Here is a 19,081-nt window from a genome sequence, read left to right as displayed (position 1 = left end):
GGTGACAGCGCGCATAAAAAACGAGAGAAGAGAAGATAAGAAAAAGGTTCACTTCGTGAACACGTATGTGGGAAATTACAGGGCCGCTACATGACCCCCTCCCAGAAGTGAACCTATCAAAAACGATCAGGGGGGTGAATCACACGACCAGCGCGCGTTTGTACGAATGTTTGCTCCAATTCGTTGGGCAAAGCTGGTGTCGAGATGTTGCGCGAAGGAGGTCTTCCTCGGCGGGGTGCTTGAGGTACCTCGATCGGTTGTGTCTCGTCGATGTATGCTGGCTTCAAGCGATCAATGGAAATCGTTTGGTTTCGCCCACCTATATCCACTGTGAACGTCTTGTCACTGCGCCGAATTACTCGAAATGGCCCGTTGTACGGCGGCGTAAGGGGCGGGCGATGCTTGTCAACTCGTACGAAAACGTAATTACTCGTGCCAAGTGATCTAGGAACGTCCGTCTTTGCTCTACCGTGACGCGACATCGGGGTTGGCGCCAGGTGTCGAAAGGAATCTCGCAAAGCTGGTAAACGCTGCTGTGGGCTGTCAGGCCTGGATGAGAAAAAATCACCTGGAACAGACAAGGTGGAACCATAAACTAGTTCCGCTGAAGATGTTAGTAAATCTTCCTTAGGACTAGTGCGAATTCCTAGCATTACCCACGGTAACTCGTCCATCCAGTTAGGACCTTGTAAACGAGCCATCAGCGACGTTTTGATATGCCGGTGAAAACGCTCCACGAGGCCATTCGCTTCAGGATGGAAACTTGTTGTCCGATGCACCTTAATGCCCAGTAAATCATTAAACGATGTCCACATGGCTGAGGTGAATTGAGCGCCTCTGTCGGACGAAATATCCTGCGGAACTCCAAAACGCGAAATCCAATTAGAAACAAAAGCGCGCGCACACGTGATTGTCGTTGCTTCAGGCATTGGTATTGCCTCTGGCCAACGTGTAAAACGGTCAACCATTGTAAGAAGATGCATATTACCTTGTGAGGGCGGAAGTGGTCCGACGATGTCAATGTTGACGTGGGTGAAACGACCGCTACACATCGGATAATTTGACAAGGGTGCGCGAACATGTCTCTGGATCTTCGAACGTTGACAATGAACACATTCTTTAGCCCATGAACCAACTTGCTTCAGAAGCCCGTGCCATACGAACTTCGTAGACATTAGCTTCCTCGTTGTTCGTATGGATGGGTGGGAAAGACCATGTATCATGTCAAACACTTTACGCTGCCACGATTTTGGTACTATCGGGCGTGGCGAGCCTTGAGACGTATCGCAGAGAAGTTTTGTACCTGAGCGTCCCACCTCAATGTCTTCAAGCTGAAGGTTGGTTACTGCTGTACGATAAGCTTGAACCTCCGGGTCAAGCTGAGCTTTGGCGAACGCGACGTAATCCATGTCGAGCGGAAAATGAACAACGTTAAGCGCTCCACGAGATAAGGTATCAGCCACACAATTTTTCTTACCGGCTACGTGACGTACATCAGTGGTGAATTCCGAAACGGCGCTTAGGTGTCGTTGTTGACGGGCAGACCATGGTGATGAAACTTTAATAAACGCAAAAGTCAATGGCTTGTGGTCGGTATAAGCAACAAAAGGACGACCTTCAAGAAAATACCTGAATTGCCGCACAGAAAGATACAACGCAAGTCTCGGTCAAATGCGCTATATTTGGTTTCCGGTAGCCGAAACCTTTTACTGAAAAAAGCCAGTGGGCGCCACCCGCCGTCTATAAATTTCTGTAAAACGGCGCCAGCGGCATATTCCGATGCATCCATGGTGAGGGCAGTCGGGGCCTGAGGTAACGGGTGGTGCAGAAGAGTTGCATTGGCTAGAGCCTGTTTTGCATTTCGAAAAGCTAAATCTAAAGATTTGTTCCAAACAAGGTTTTTAGGTTTTCCCGAAAAAGCGGAATATATCGGGGACATAATTTTGGCAGAGTTGGGAATAAACCGATGATAAAAGTTTATCATACCTGCGAACTGCTGGAGGCCCTTGATGGTCGTTGGTCGTGGAAACTTCTGTACAGCCTCAACTTTGTCGGGAAGCGGCCGTGCGCCATCTTTCGTTATTTTGTGCCCCAGAAAATCAATTTCGGAAACGCCGAATTGACATTTGCCCACGTTGCTGACCAAACCATGGCTTGTAAGCTGTATGAAAAGTTTCCTTAAATGCATTAGGTGCTCTTCAACCGAGTTGCTGGCCACCAGGATATCGTCCAAGTAGACGAACACGAAATCCAAAGGTTGACAGACAGTGTCCATCAGTCGCTGGAAAGCTTGGGCGGCGTTTTTAAGACCAAAGGGCATCCGGATAAACTCGAACAATCCAAAAGGCGTTACGACGGCCGTCTTTGGAATGTCGACCGGTGCCACAGGTACTTGATGATACCCACGCACAAGGTCGATTTTGGAGAAAACGTTGCTTCCCGCTAAACGAGCAGAAAAGTCCTGGATGTGGGGTATTGCGTATCTGTCGGGCTGTGTCGCAGCGTTCAATCGTCGATAATCCCCACAAGGTCTCCAATCTCCGGACGTTTTTGGGACCATGTGCAATGGAGATGCCCATGGGCTAGATGATCTTCGGATAATACCAAGTTTCAACATTTGGTTGAACTCCTTCTTAGCAATCATCAGTTTCTCAGGGGGCAGTCTCCGAACCTTGGAGTGCACCGGTGGGCCGCTTGTGGGAATGTAATGCTCTACACCGTGTGTAGGAAATGATTCTGAAAAATGGGGAGTGGTAATCCTCGGAAATTTGCCGAGTAGACGCGTATACTTTGACGCACTGCTCGCGAGGGCATTTAACTGTGGTGTTGATTGCCCAATCTTGCCAATAGAATTACTAGAGAACGTATGGGCGTTGATTAGGCGTCGGCGTTTGATGTCAACCAAAAGCGCGTGTGCCCGCAGGAAATCAGCGCCCAACAGAGGTTTCGAGACATCGGCAAGAATGAACACCCATTGAAACTTGCCCAAAGGTAAATCCAAGGCAATCTGGCGCGTTCCACATGTACGTATTTCGCTTCCGTTTGCAGCAATCAGGGTTTTGCCTGGAGGGTTTAATCGGCGTTCGCGTCCAGTGGAAGGAAAAATGCTGACCTCGGCGCCAGTATCGACCAGAAAACTGTAACCTGAAGTACGGTCAAACACGTGGAAAAGGCTACCTGTTGTACCGACCGTCGCAGCAGCTAGCGCCGATCGGCTTCCTCGTTTCCCGCTTCCCAAGAACAGGGAGGTCGACAACACTTAGCTTTATTTCCAGATCGTTCGTGATAAAAACACAAGCCACTATTACTTGACGTTTTGAACTTGTTTTGCGGCAGCTTTGATTTAACGCTGGCAGAAAAAGCATTCTGGGCATCATGGCGTCCAGCGTGCAATAAAACATCGGCTGTCCGAGCCATAGCACGGTAATCGGTAAAAGTCTGTGCAGCAAGCCCTGTGCGTACATACGTTGGCATGAGTTGTAGAAAAAGTTCTTCGAATAAGAAACCTGCTTCTTCCTCGCCCAACAAAATCAGCATTTCGTCCATTAGTGCTGATGGCATTTTGTCGCCTAAAGGGGGCATCTGAAGGAGACGCTGCGCTCTCTGCGACTTTGTTTGAGTGAACATTTGGAGTAAACGCTCCTTCAGACTTGTGTATTTGTTGTCGTCCGGCGGATTGTCAAAAATGTCTAATAATCGGCCAGCAGTATCTTGGTCCAAAGCGGAGACCACGTGGTAGTACTTTGTGATGTCCATTGTAATCTTTCGTAGGGCGAACTGCGCCTCGGTTTGCTGGAACCATACTTTCGGCTGAGTAGTCCAGAATGTCGGCAACTTGAGAGCGACTGCGTGTTGCGATTCTATGCTCATGCTTCCGTTAGCAAACGAACTTGCGGGGTCACCAATAAGGCGACAACCAGTTTATTCAGCGATCAAAACGAAAAAAGCAAACGAGCGGTGACAGCGCGCATAAAAAACGAGAGAAGAGAAAATAAGAAAAAGGTTCACTTCGTGTACACGTATGTGGGAAATTACAAAGTTACGTCACAGCAGGTCGTCTAAAAAAAGTAATCTTCGGAAACTTGAGGTTTTCGGCACAAATAAACAATAGAAATCTTAGCATTGACACACATTCAAGGATATGGTGAGATGGCCTGGTGAAAAAAGACATGGACTGGTTAAAACTTTTTTACCGGGATGGCGTACCTGCGAAACTTTTACAGGAACGTCGACCGGACCGGTCCGGCTTACTTTCACCACTGGTTATTGCACAATCACGAAAAATCATTAGACAGACTTGAAGCAGGTTGATATAAAGCGAAAAGCGTTCTCGAGGAACGAGTGTGGCCTTTAATTGTCCAGACAGAATGCCACTAAAAAGTAAAAACAGCTAGTTAATTTTATTACTTATATTACTTGTTTAGGTGAAATTTCGTTTGTGACTCTCCTTACTGTACGATATTTGTTGTATGTCTTGCTGCCGAAATACGTCTTGCTGCCGAAATATGTCCAGTTGCTTGATAGCGTAACCATTTAAATGAAACTTTGCCAAACGCCAAAGCAAACACAATTTACTACCGGACGTTTAGCTCACATGTATCAACAAACGATAGGACGTAAAACCCAGGCTTTTTCCAAGCATCGATTATTCTTTGCTGTTTGTTTAAACAAGAAGTTGAGTGGGAGACAGCGTGCTTTTTGGCCTTTAACGATGTTAAGTAAGTGATAGGTCAAAAACGCGCAATCAGATATAGATGGTATACGATTAAAAGCAAACACCAAGGTTTTTAATTCAAATTTAGTAATGTTAGGTTTTAGATATTGCGGCATCTGTAAGTAACCGGCAGGTATCTGTGATGTTTATGACAGTTATTGCTCTAAAAATATTACTATACTAAAATAAATACCGAAGAAGAAGCAGCAAACGTAAAATATTTACAGATAATCTCTTTGAAAATTTGTCCGTAATGTCAAAGGCGTTTTGTGTTATATTAAGAATATAAAGTGCTATCTTTAATTACTACGGTAGGGTCGCCATACTTTTAAATTTTTTAGACATGATCGAGAATTCGGTGTTAGATTTTGCGTCCTTGATGCTTAAGAATTTAAAGCGGTAAATAACATTTATTGTTTTCCGCTTCAGCAAGTATTTTTGTAGGTAGGGGAGACCGGGGCGTAAAGTAACACGGGTCGATTGTAACACTCTAAATTGCGCCACCAATGGACACACTAGAATCACGTGATTAACAATGCGCATGCGCCTTTCGGTTCATTTCCGCCATTGAAAGTTTGAGCAGGCTACGTGCAGTACAAACAAAGTTGTGGACAAAAACATATATTTCAGGTAAGAAAGTAACTTTTTTTCTTTTTTTAGTTTTTGTTAGTGTTGTTTAACCATTTAACTTAAAAAATTGGAAAGCATACAATCGGATTTAGCAATTATTATAGTTTATTATCGCATGCTTTATGAACTAGCCAGTTGACTGGGCAAGTGGTGAACGAAGGCAATTAATGGTTGACATGGGCCTGGGTCGGTTGTAACATTTAAAAGGTGTTACAACTGACCCCGTCGAAACAGTATAATGTACTAAATCTTTAAATATTTTCAGCCATGGTGAGAAACTTTAAACGAAAAACTGACAGAGGTACTACGCCTGTGTCAGAACTTGCAAGAGCTGCCAACGATATGAAAAACCAAGGAAAATCTATTCGATCAGTAGCAAAAGAATATTCTATTTGCCATGTCACGTTGTCTAGATTTTGTAAAGCAAAACAGAAGTTAGAAGATAGTGGTTCAAATGAATTGCCTTCTGTTAGTTACCGCAGTGCTACTCAAGTATTCACGAAGTTGCAAGAAATGGAGTTAACAAAATATCTCTTGATGTCAGCTGATGCTTATTACGGATTGTCTCCAAAAATGTAAGATATTACACTTACTTCATATTGCTTTTGTAGAATCGGTGATATCATTTCTAAATCACATAAATTATAAGTAGGCTGTACTTGAAATTTTGGAAATCAAGTTTAATTTTGTTTAGGTCCGAGAATTCGCTTACGAACTTGCAGTGAAATACAAGTGCAATTTTTGGTTTACTGGCTGCATCAAAAGAAACTCAACGGTGCAGAAAGCAACGAGTCTGTCAAGGGCTACGAGTTTTAACAAACACAATGTCGGTGTGTTTTTTTCCAAACTAGATGGCGTGATATCAAACCATAAGTTGAATGGTAACGATATTTGGAATGTCGACGAAACAGGTATTACCACTGTTCAAGTTCCTAACCGTGTTATCGCAAAACGAGGGTAAAACAGGTCGGTGCTTTCACCTCAGGTGAGAGGGCCACGTCACTCTTGCTTGTGCAATAAACGCCATCGGAAATACAATACCGTCCATGTTTGTTTTCCCTCGGTCTCGATATGCCGATCACTTTGTTCGAGATGGTCCCCATGGCCGCATAGGATCCGGAAACAAATCCGGATGGATGCAACAGGACAACTTTCTGATTTTCCTCAAACGCTTTGTTAGCTACACTAAAGTCACAGTTGAACGAAAGGTTTTGCTTTTGCTCGACAATCATATAGCTCCCACCGTACAATTGCAGCCATAGATTATTGTAAGCAAAATGGTGTCATACTTCTTTCGTTTCCTCCTCACTGCAGCCACAAACTTCAGCCGCTCGATCGTAATGTTTATGGACCTCTAAAAAAATTTGTTAATGGTGCCAGTGACGCTTGGATAAAAATGAACCCCGGAAAAACCATGACGATTTATAATATTCCTGGGCTTGTGAAAACCTCTCTTCCACTGGCAACAACGCCAAATAACATTCAGTCAGGATTCCGTTGCACAGGAATCTGTCCCTTCAACTCCGATATATTTGAAGAACACGAATTTTCTCCTTCACAGGTGACTGATCGGCCTGACCTAGCTCTTCTAGACTCCTCTTTATAGGCTCAACATGAAGAAGAACCTTCATCGTCTGGCAATTTGCCTCCAGCTCCCCTTCAAACATCATTTTTGACTCAAGATGCTAAAGAAGCTTCATCGTCTGGCAATTTGCCTCCAGCTCCCATTGGGACAGCTTTGTTGTCTCAACATGGTCTGCGACCAGCTCTTCTGTCTTCGCATTCCACAGGATCGGACTTCTTACGTCAAAGTCCATCAACTTCTTCCGCATGCGAACCTCATTCTAACTTTAGTCCTGAAGAACTTCGTCCATTGCCAAAAGCACCATCAAGAAAAATAGTTGTATCCAAACGAAAAAAGATGCAAGCAGAAATTTTAACGGATACGCCAGTCAAGAAAGCAATGGAAGAGGCGGAGAGACAGGAGCCTGCTAAAGCTAAAAGAAAAATAATTCTGCCCAAAAAGTCAACAAAATAAATTTAAACAACTCAACAACAAGCAAACTGATTCTTCGGACGACGAAGAAAATTACTGTTTGGTATGTATGGAACATTTCCAAAATTCTAAAACAAAAGAGGTTTGGATTCAATGTGTCAGATGTCACTTGTGGGCCCACAAAGCGTGCACCCCCGACATGAATTATTCGTATTTATGTCACAACTGCGACTCGGATGATGAAAACTTTAAGCCCTTTTGCATCGTAGGCTAACACTGTCTGTTGCATTTACCTTTTGAATTTGACATTTCGTTGAAATATAACAACAAAAATACATTTCCAATGTGTTTATGCGGTTGTTTTCATTTGTTACAATTTGCCCCATCAGGTGTTACAACCGACCCGTGCACGGGGCACGTTGTAACACATTTTTTGTCTTTTTTGAAAGGTCATAACTTTTGCTGTGAACAAGATATTTTTATAGAACCTGCGGCAACTTATTGCTAAAAGATTGAATTTTTGTATGGCGAAGGTTTTATTTTATTTATTCAGAAGATAAACAAATTATTAGATAATATGTCAAAATTGTATCAACACGCCCCGGTCTATCCTAACGTGTGTCTCTTTAAATATAATACTTTGTTTAACATTGCTTTTGAGATATCGCAAAATATGTACAATTTATATTAATTTAACACTCTGTGTAAAATTGATTTAGTCCTAATCGCTAGCAATAAAAAATCTAAAGCGTTAAATTTTCTTGCCTACCGTGGTCCACGCGAAGCAAAACAAATTTAAGTGGTCTGCGGTAAAAAAAAAGTTTAAGAACCCCCGGTGTAAGCATATACGTACTACGCAACTTACAACATTTAGTATTTCCAGAGCTGGGTCAATACAGTAGCTGTGTGCTGCGTGTGCAAAATCAATTGGGCGATGGCGGGCGTTGCTCATAACCTAAACGCCGCTTTTCTTTCGGTGGGCAAAACGGTGAAGACAAGCTCTGGCTCGGCGATCAACATTGCGATTTGCCTGGCAACGGTCGGTTCCGAGCAGCTCTTCTCATTTGCCGCGTTCACCTGTCCCTGCCCTCAAGCAAATACAACCAGAAAAGGTGAGATCCGGGTACTAAAATAGAATAGGCTGAATTGGTTGCTAAAAATGTGAGGACGCGCGAAGACATTTTGCTGAAAATAACACTATTATTGGGATAAATTTTGTTACCGAAAAACTAAGAAAATCTAAAAAAAAATCAAACCCAATGACCTTGTATGAGATTTAGTCGAAACGATTGTTTGAATTTTAAACAATTAACTGTCAAACGGTAAAAGAAGGATTAACGTTGTACATAAACTTTACAGACCTTTAACGTTGTTTTTGCGGATTATAAAGAACCATAAATAATACCCGAGTTATCATAAAAGTGTAAAACGTCGAATTTTATGGGGTTAATTTAAGACCATGTGGTAATCATCGTTTTTATGAACACATTTGAGTTAAAAAGTGGTGATCTTTCAAATTGCCAGGGTGAATGCTTGGCGAGAACAACAACTCAGTGTTCTTCCAACATTTCCTTCTTGCCAACGGTGGATGGTGGATGCGTCATGAAGACCAACAGCTTTGCATTTTTACATATTTCGTGTTCTACTTTTCAGTGCTTGAGACGGTGGGCGGGAACAGGATCTACGGAATGGTGTTCATCATCGTTCCAGCAATCGCACTCTTCCTACTCGGATACGCGATGAACATCCGGACCTGGAAGTTGATGACTGGATGTTGGAGGAGGAGCGACCAAGCGGCGAGAGGTTATGTGGCGGGATGCTGCACTCTCATGGAGATCATGATGCAGGTGCACGATTAAGGACTTTTAGCAAAGTGAAATTCTATTTATTTAAATCGGCCTTCTTTAACAGTGTAAATATATGACGTACAAATGAACGATAAAACAGATCGGAGTTAATATTTTATAGTCTTGAGTAATATCAGCCCCCAATTTATTGTCAGCTACACAACTTCTATAGCGCACAATTTTTTACTATATGACTTCAAGGTAATAGATCGGATTTGCCTCAGTCTATTGCCAGCAGAAATGTTGTAATTATTGTGTACCTTACTTTGCCACTTCAGATTTTTCATGATTTGTTTTTACCAAACATTATTATAAAGGATTTCGAATTTGCTATGTTTAATCGATATCTGCTATGATTAGGTATATAAGGCATAAAAACTAGGAGTGCCACATGTCTTGTTTTTTTCAGCTTCTATGTTTCTACGCAGGCCGCAGTGGCTCCAGCCGCGTGGATGTCCATAGCCTTTCTCGACGGCAAATACTTTGCGTGCGCTATGTCCACTCAACCTTACGACATGCCGTGTGACCTCGTCAGTCGGACCGCTGCCAACAAAAGTAAGCTAAGGAAAGACGCGCTTAACACTTTTAGTATCCTCCCCAAACTGGCATCTTCACATATGAGGCAAGCCATGTATACGACGATTTTAGTGTAGCATTATATCCTGTTAAATGGGACATTTTACTCCTTTTGAACGTAGCCACACAAAAGGCACTTTAACCCTTTTGTGCAAAATACAAAGGACAATTATCTTCGCAAAAGCCGCACTCTTTTATTCTCCTGTCATTGTATTCCCGTTTACAGGTTAAATTTTTTGTTGAGGGATGTAACGCATTTTTAAATGGCGAAACCAAGGAAAAAAAGTACGACGAAGGCACTCGCCGATCTTCGATCGGTTACGACTTTTAGCTTCATATTTCAAAACAGAAAAGTAACGATACCAGGCTAGCAGTTTAATTACAGTGTAATGAAGACCGCAACATTCCACAATTAACTTTGCTGTATGTAGCCTCTTGACTGTATAGACGCAATAATCCCAATAGATGTTGCCCGTTTAGTTAATAAAGACACATGGTGTTACGTTTATCCTCTAATCTCTTAATTTATGACCCATTACGTATTAAAGTTAGCCCCAAATATTATTGTACTCTTTTACGTAATGCCATTCTCTTGTAGCACTATATGTCAAATGCTGTGACTTTTCTTACTAGAGCGTATATCTTGTAAGCACATGAAATAATCTATATAAAAGCCATGACTCAAATGCCGATGTGGGCTGTATTTTGCAGTTCGTTACACAACGGAGTACGAAAGGCAAAGGCAGACCTCGCAGGTTCTTGGTTGGATTTTTATCATTGCGGCCATGTTTTTCGGATCACTTGTTTACATGGCTTACAGGTAATGACACTAGCTAAACTGTAGGAGCGTAACGAACAAATGAGCTTTAAATTGTCGACGCTTATAGAGCAAAGGTACAAGTGGAATGTTTTGATATAGGAAAACTCTTTTTTAATCATCTGTGAAAACAATATTATGTGAATTCAGTCCATCAATTTGTATATCTAAAAAACTGGAAAAGTGGGAAAAAATGTAGGCTGGTGATTTTCTAGTAATCTTTAAGTTTTTAGGTGCCTTTCTCCTTTAACTTATCATCAACGTAATTATATGAAGTGGTATCAAGAAATCGAAATGAAGCAATTTGAAGAGGTCGCTAGAGAGCAGGTCAGGAACACTAGGTTGTCATAATCTCTCTATCCGAAATATATATAAACTCCTTATTTAACACGACATTTGTTAAAACTGCGACGCTCAATTTTTTATTCGTGTCGATTACCAGATTACCGAAGAAACTGAGAAGAACGCTGAATATTTCTTAAAGCACAGAAGGGAAAAGCAATACTGGGACAAAATCGCTACTGTATTTACGCATACAAGAGAGAAGGGAAATGAAGTCTACAGGTAGTGTTGTGCAACGTTTTTATTGATAAGATTCTGTGTGTAGAAAGAGAAGATTACAACCACAGTTGGACGTATTGTAATTCGTAATTGTAATCATGTAATTAATTACAGTTTTTAATGTAACGTTAATTGTAACGTAATTGAGGCATTTTCATTCGTGTAATTCTAATTGTAATTTGCCACAATTTTGGCTGAACTCATTGATATTGAGAAAATTGTAGTTTGAATAATGCTCAACATTGTTTATTTTCTTTGGGAAGCGATGGGACATAAACTGTTTTCCTTATTTCAGCAGCAATATAAAACTTAATTTGTATATGAATTGTTGTAATTAATTACAGTTTTTAATGTAATTGTAATTGTAATGTTATTGTAATTGCAATTGAACTGAATTAATGTAATTGATCCAAGTCTGATTACAACATACAACACCATACACATGGACACGATTTCTAAATGCTTTTTTTGCTTGTTAACTTATAGTCGTCTCGACCAGTGGAGTGAGAACAACATGCCGGTCGCCTCGACGTCCTGCGTTTCCGATGACGAAACAAAGCCAACGGAAGAAAACAATTCCAAAAACACTACCTCTACAGATAACGACGGCCGTTTATTCTCGCTGGATATTGGTGGCTCTGAAGAGGCAGCAGACGAACTGTTACCCTTGACAAACGATAAAGCGCGGCTGGTGAACTCAAAAAGCGTTTCACCTCACCCCGAGCCCGACTTTTTTTCGAGTAAGCGCCAGTCTACAGTTTGCTAACAGAACGTCCTGCGGTCTGCTTCTTTTAAAGGCAGTCCGTTTTTATATTTTTCGGCATGAAATGCTCTTTTAAGGCTTCTGTTGGCATAACACCACAGCGGCATCGAGAAATACGACGTACTAGATAAAGGGTGTTCAAATGATTTCTGCCATGCTTCACCACAGTCAAACCTGACAACATGACGATCCACTAGATTGGACATGCTTTAATTTTATGGTGTCCTTGGCCTGGAGCTTTGAGCTCAAGAGAGTTTAGATGGGTAAAACAGTCAGCAAGTAGAACCGAGTTACATAGATTGGTACCTTAAAGAAGAGTAGCCTAGTAGTTTGACCCTTTTCATCCAAAAACATGCCCAACTCTTGCGAAGGTTCCACAGGCCTTTTCAAGCCATTGCCCTTACTTAGAAAGATTTTTTTTTCAATTTTTGTTTGAAACTACATTGGAAGATCTACAAAAAAAGTCCGGATCGAGATCCGCCATTTGAACACTACCGTACTAGATAATTGTTTTGTCTTAAGGTTTTCAGAGAGAAATACCCAACGCGATGTTTAACAAGCCATGAATAAACGATGTTTTTGTATAGTTTTAACAGGAGAAAATATTGCATTTGTGGGAGGTGTTTTTTTTTCATAATTTGATGAAACGCAATGCTTATTTTTTTATTACAAATAGTGTTTGCTTCATCACAAAAATATTATTCGCCAAACTATGTGCAATTTAACCTTAGCCTACCGGTTTGGCTTATAGCCTATAGATTGGTGCGATTATAAAAAAGTTTAAAACTTGATATTGAACTTTCTTGCCGGCCATATTATGCAGACTGTAAGTACCTAAACTGTAGCTTGTTTAGTATAAGTCTAATTTCGACGCTGCTTATGTATTTGCTGTATCATAATATTTGTTCCAAATCTGCACATGAACCCATTATTATCAAATCGTGTATTTTGCGAATGTTGCACTCCATTTTTTCATGGCGGTTTTACTTCAACTTGTTCTTTTTAACGACGTTGACCATATGTAAGATAATTTGTTCGTTTATTTTGTTTTCCTTATAAACAAGGGAGGAAAGTATAGAACAACAATTGCATTGGAATATTGAAAATTTTTCTTACCAAAACAAATGGCAATTTGAGGAGCTGACGTCACACAGTTACGTCAAAACGAGACGTCTAAAACAAGAAGCCTAACCTTAAGTAAATATGATGTTATAGTTCGATGTAATGCACCGTGATTGACTGAACTGTTACTTTAAATGAGACGGCGGGATAGACTGGTGAAGAGGACACATAACCTGGTAATAATTAACTTGTACGGCGTGCCTGTAGAAATTACTTTACCGGAAAACAGTACCTACAGCCATTTAGTGACCGAAACGACGTTATTTTTTAAAAGTTTGCGTGTTATTTTTTTTGTCCAGTCGTCTAATGCAAACTTTTAAAATCTGTAACAGGTCTGCCTTTATTTATGACTTAAACTTTAGATTGAAAGTTTATTTAAAAAAAATCTCTCAGCTTAGATCAGTGTTTCTTAACCTTTTTCACTTGGTGGCGCACCTAGATATTTCGTTACGGCGCACCTTGCGAGCGAAGCGAGAGCGAAATTTTTGAGGTGTACCGGTATTTCTCTTAAATTGCTTGCCATTTTTTATTATATAGGCTTTATAGTTGCATATCTTTACAGAGACTCCAGCCGTAAGACCAAAATAATAACAACGTCAATTTAGGAATAAAAGACAGTTAGGAATAAGGCGTAAAAATAACGAAATCGGAATCAGATCTAAATGGCTACAATAAGGCCAATACAAACTTTTATCCAACCCCAAACACCACCCATAACTAACACCAACTCCCCGAATATTTTTAACCCTAGCCCAATTGCTAACACCATCAACTACCGCCTATAGGCCCAAACAGAGGCAAAAAATCCAGGGCCAAAACAGCGGCGCCCAAATGTCGACAGCAAACGGCCAATGCCAAACATGTGTCCCCCAATCATCCCATACCCTTTCGTTACAGTCCTGGGCGTAATTTTGTCTTATTCCGATTAATTTGGAGCTTAATTCGACATGTTTAGGTCATAATTAGACTATTTTAGATCTTATTCTGTCGTGGTCTTTAATGCGAATTTGGCGTTATTATTTCGGTGGTCTTAGTATATGGTATTATGCATAATCTGCCTTAGATATTGTTGCTTTGTAGGTATTCTTGTATTTTCTACTTGAAACTACTGTGGAATCAATGAGCTAAGCCTAATACAAAAGTAAAAATACATGTTTTATGCAAACTGAATATGTAAAAAAGAAGATATCTTCTCGCCCTAAAGCACGTTAATGACGACAATGACTTCGAATGCAATATACTTTAGACTTTCTTGTCTCAGTCAAAATCAGTCACTATAGGTTCTAGTTTATAAAAGAGAAATATATTTCGCCAATCACGGCATCATTAGTCTCTAAAAAAAATAATAATTTCTACCACCCAGTTTACGTGTTTACATTATTTTGTATTCGGTTTTTGGAGACTGGTGATGCCGTGATTGGTGAAATATATTTCTCTTTTATAAACTAGAACCTATAGTGACTGATTATGACTGAGAGAAGAAAGTCTAAACTCTAAAGTATACATGTTTTATATGTTAAAATATTTTTTCCTTTTGCTCGCGGCGCACCGGTTGAAAAACGCTGGCTTAGATAATAAATTTTCCTCCGTGTTTGTTGGGACGTCATAATTGAGGCATGCCTCAAATCATAGCTAAATAGTTAGCTCATCATGTTTTCCGAGAGAATTTGCATAAGAAAAAGACAGGCATAATGCAGTGTATGGCACTTTCGTGATCTGAAGAGAGGCACGGCTTGGCGCTGCCTCACTTTGCGTATTTCAACGATTTTGACCGCGTGAACGCTTGATATGAATAGCGCAACAGAAATAGAAAAAAAAGCAGGCTTGGGTATAGAAACGTAAAATTTGCGGGAGAGGGAATAGGACTACAGCAATTCATACAAATTAAAGCACCTAAAACGTGCAATGTTTAATATACTTTAGCAAGTAATATATATTATGTGATAACCATCTCAAAAATAGTCTATACGTTTTTTAATAGGTTTTGCTGCACATAAGTAGCTTTAAAAATCGTAAAACATAGTTTTATAAGCAAAAAAGGTTCATTTTGGAATATAATAGAACCTTTAAAATGTAAAGACCTTTTTTGTCGTTGTCTGTTTTTTTTATGGCGTTTCACGCTACAATACGACCTATAGTCGCTTGTTCATCATAAAGTATGATATTTAACCTCTAGTAATCTGTTTTGCAAAGTTCTCATAATACGAACTATAATGTTCTAAAATTTAATTAATTATAACTAAATGTGGTTTCGCATCTGCTATAACTTTATGCATCGAACGTAGTTTAACAGAAGCATAACATATCAAAGCATTTTCTCGGAAGCCAGATAGAGACTTTATTTAGGAGCATAATGGTTGGAGGTTGTAGTAAGACGTAATAAGAATATCAAAGCCCATACAGAAGTAGGTATCATTTTGGACGTTTCGAATAACTCTTTATTCATTTTCAACATCTATCAGACTTTATTTACAAATTGGTTTAGCGATGATATGTTCGACAACAAATCGAGGATTTTTAGAGATTGTGCAACAGTAAAACGAGTTTAGTCGCTGTCCGATGATTCGTTTTGTCGAATCCTGCGCTTTCGTTTTCGTTTGAAATCTTCATCATCCTGTTAAATAAACAAATCGCCGTCAAAATGAAACGTTTTTATGAACCATTCAATTGCTTTCTCTTTGTGACATAAAGCATTTTATTTCGAGTTGCGAATATATGCAGTGGTGGAATTCAATTTTTCGTCAGCCGGTTATGTTACAAAAAGTCATATTTTCCGGGAAATAATTAAAGTAGTTGCAAGAACAGGATGCAACCCCAGGTTCCAGCGAATGTTGCGAAATGCGAAGCAGCTGAATCACTTCTAACAACAGCCACACTAAAAAGCAGCAGTCTCATGACTTGTACTCATGACGCAACAATTAAATTTTAGACAAACAATTACAAAATAAAACCTACTAAAATTGTAAAAAAAGAACACAATGTATGACTGTTACGACAGTTACGTACAACCTTGACCATTGCGCATTTTGAACAAAACAAACACGTGAGCTACTTGGATCTGAAAAATCAATGTATGGAATAAGATGCAAAAAAGTATTGACAGTAACCAACAATGCTAACCGGTTCGCTGATCTCATAAAATTACGCGAGACGGTTCTATGGAATCGGTGCGAACCGGCTGAATCCCACCACTGGATATATGTAGTTTTTGATATACTTTCAAAGGCCTAATGAAAGAAACACGTACAGCCAGGCCAGCACAATTTGAAATGCTACAAGGGCTCCAACAGGCAAAACATTTTTTTACAATTTTGCATGCGGGATATTGAAGCTGCACGAAAATTTTTCAGGGATGCCTTTACAAAGTAACGTCGTCATAAAACAATTGATTTAAAAACATTTGTTGTTCTCGAGTGAACTCGGGCACAAATATGCAGCTGAATAGAGTGACTTCGCGCAAAACTTGAACAATATAAAGGATTTCAAACTTACCGAAGAGCTGGCAGAATTAGATTCCTCCGAATCTCGTTTGTTGCTTTGTGACGTACGCGATCGCGATTGTGACGCAATTTTGTGTTGTGACGAGGACTTGGTTCGTTTACGCGAAACTCGCAAGTCTCTGTACGTGGAAAATGTGGTTAGATTTTTTCTTCGGATATAGCAGTTTACTACAATCACGGTCTTGCATTTTCAATTATAATAATACTCTCAGAGTTATTGGCTTCCATTTATGGTAACATTTTTAGAAATACTTCAACACAAGATTCGGCAGAGACAGGTTTTTGTTAAAGGTTTGGTTTGGGTGCCGCTAAGTAGTTTTAAGAGACCGCAAATCGTATTATCGACAAGACATAGCGAGAAACAACCATTACTTTTCTACTGTAGTTGCAAGTCCAAATTTTGGGAAACCGCTGGAGAAATTTGGGGGACAGTTTCGGACCCCCAAAACACCTTAAAAAAACACTGGTCAGAGATGCTATATTTTATAACAATAGAGCGGCCATATATGTGATATTTTCGGTCTGTGTGTAGAAAGCATCTGCTGCTTTTCGATAAAAAACCACCAACAACAAAAAATTTGTATTTTAGCTCTCTGGCATTCGCACAGTCATACGTCGCGCCAGAATAACAGAAAGCTAACATAACAATGTTAAATTGAAGTACTCAGATTTTAAATTTCCTAACAAATGCTTCCTTGTTGCTTTCAGCCAATGATTTTTAAACTGATGGGTCCGCGGACATCCATTGGCCTTACTGTCCGCCCAAAACATTTGGACATCATTCTCATTCCGATTTAATTAAAATAAATAACTTGATATTTTGAGTGTACTAAGCAGTTCGTATACAACGATTTTAATAATAAATTAGGACATGTTTGCGTCGTGACGTGTCAACTCTTTGAAAGATTTTTCCCTGAAAAATCTTGGCTCTTTCGTTTTGATACATAGAAAGTAACGCAAAAAACAAAATAAAAACCTACTGTCTAAAATTATGCTCATTACAATCTTACCGCAGCGCACATATTTGGGTGAGGGTGCAGGTTAGCGTTTGGGTGTGGGTGGGTCAAGCATTATTATTTATAATAATACTTGACCCACTAACACCCAAACGCTATTCCGGACACAAATATTGTGCGTAAAGCATAATTCAAGGAGGTACCTTTTTTTGTTTTTTTTGCGTACCAAATTGAAAGACCACCAAAGAATCTTACCGAAGCAAAACTTCGTCGTCCGAATCGTTGACCAACGCAAAGAGATCGCTGAAGCGTGACTGGCATGTGTCGTCACAATGCTGCTGGATGTGCACTAGAGTGGCGATTATTGAATCTTGGCCGAAAACTGCGAACAATTAAAACGGAATAGTTTTATTGAAGTATTGTTTTGATGAATGGTACAATTGTAAAAGCGCTGCTACTAAAATAGAACGATTTGCACTACTTTATTTTAGTTGGTGATTGCCCAGATGTCATAATAAATGTATAGTACGATGCTGTAAAAAAAGGTTTTATTCTAAATCAGGGGTCGGCAACCTACGGCCCGCCGATGTAAATCATCCGGCCCGCCGTCTCTTAGACAAATTAGGCAAAAACGGAAAACGTATTGAAAAAGGTTGCCGACCCCTGTTCTAAAACTAGGCCTCAATAAATATTTTTATGTTTTTTAGTTTTACCAAAGTGAACAGGCGCATTTCCTCTAAAGTTTGTTTTGTTACCTATTCAAACCAAAACGGTTTTAGTCGATATTGTAAAATGGGATCGAACAATACGCAAGTATATTATATTGAATAATTCACTGCATTGTACTTCCGAGTGTGTCAAACTATGTTTTTGTTTTGGAGGAAAAAAATTATTAAAAACCTAAGATTGCAAAGATGAATTGAAGTATAAAATACACAATAAAAAGTTATCTCATCCTTAAATTAATAGCTTTTTAATAAAACATTTCTTAATTGATCATGAAAAATTTAAAGAAATGTTTCATTTTTGATTAGTCTTTAGGAGTCCCTAAGTGTTGTGCTGGTGTCGTTAAATAAGATTTATCGTGATGAAACGTTTTAAAATTAATTTATCGTGACGTTTTAAAATTAAAAGCAAAAGGCTGCGAGTTTAAGCGACAAAGGTGAGAAAAAAATGTTGAAAACACGCGGCGTTTAGGAAACAAAAAACTGCAATGAACCCACTGTTGGAGCTTTTCGGGAGCCCGGTCTTTCTGAGGTTGTTGACGTGGTTCAACATCTGGATTGTGCTCGGTTGTGAGGGCTGCAGCATCGACTGGTGGGATCGGACGCTGTGGAAATACAAGAGTTCATTTTAGTTGTAAACGAAAATGCTGTTTTTTTTTATTTGGGTTATACGATAGTAGGGTAGTTTCGCGGAGAATTGGTGGCTGTAAAACTGAACACAAACTGCCACGGTGACTGCGTATAGTTGGGTTGCAAACTTGCGAAGATCTGTTCACTATACTAAATCCGCTCAAATCAGACCGCGCCGGTCACCTACATACGACTATAGGACGTGCTGCACGCAACAGCAGCACGGGTTTCGTAATCACGAAAA

General features: G+C 40.0%; 3 protein-coding genes across 3 annotated transcripts in view; 1 reads left to right on the top strand and 2 right to left on the bottom strand.

Annotated features, from left to right (window-relative positions):
* Window positions 1-116: 116 nt before the first annotated feature.
* Window positions 117-3,870, bottom strand: LOC146139983 (uncharacterized). Its single transcript, XM_083392580.1, has 4 exons — window positions 3,309-3,870; window positions 1,987-3,144; window positions 1,317-1,558; window positions 117-854 (listed from the first exon to the last, which is right to left on the bottom strand). Exons 1-4 carry the CDS (start codon window positions 3,868-3,870, stop codon window positions 117-119), a joined length of 2,700 nt encoding a protein of 899 aa, XP_083248706.1.
* A 4,404-nt stretch (window positions 3,871-8,274) lies between these two features.
* LOC146139982 (calcium homeostasis modulator protein 6-like) lies at window positions 8,275-12,364 on the top strand. Its single transcript, XM_083392215.1, has 7 exons — window positions 8,275-8,452; window positions 8,994-9,187; window positions 9,616-9,742; window positions 10,475-10,583; window positions 10,814-10,907; window positions 11,023-11,144; window positions 11,628-12,364. Exons 1-7 carry the CDS (start codon window positions 8,275-8,277, stop codon window positions 11,905-11,907), a joined length of 1,104 nt encoding a protein of 367 aa, XP_083248341.1. The 3' UTR covers window positions 11,908-12,364.
* Window positions 12,365-15,509: 3,145 nt separating this feature from the next.
* The window catches only part of LOC146139977 (integrator complex subunit 3-like), a 58,320-nt gene continuing 54,748 nt past the window's right edge, over window positions 15,510-19,081 (bottom strand). Inside the window, exons 24-27 of the mRNA XM_083391443.1 lie at window positions 18,706-18,812; window positions 17,738-17,864; window positions 16,519-16,645; window positions 15,510-15,640 (exon numbers count right to left, since the gene is read on the bottom strand). Of these exons, the coding sequence (XP_083247569.1) occupies window positions 15,572-15,640; window positions 16,519-16,645; window positions 17,738-17,864; window positions 18,706-18,812 (430 nt within the window). The 3' untranslated portion in view covers window positions 15,510-15,571. The remainder of the gene's footprint in view (window positions 15,641-16,518; window positions 16,646-17,737; window positions 17,865-18,705; window positions 18,813-19,081) is intronic.

This window comes from Ascidiella aspersa, chromosome 6 (assembly GCF_963924565.1).
Source record: "Ascidiella aspersa chromosome 6, kaAscAspe10.2, whole genome shotgun sequence".
NCBI classification, from domain to species: Eukaryota; Metazoa; Chordata; class Ascidiacea; order Phlebobranchia; family Ascidiidae; genus Ascidiella; species Ascidiella aspersa.
Note: the sequence above shows the minus strand (reverse complement) of the source record. Positions and strands in the feature narration are given on the sequence as shown.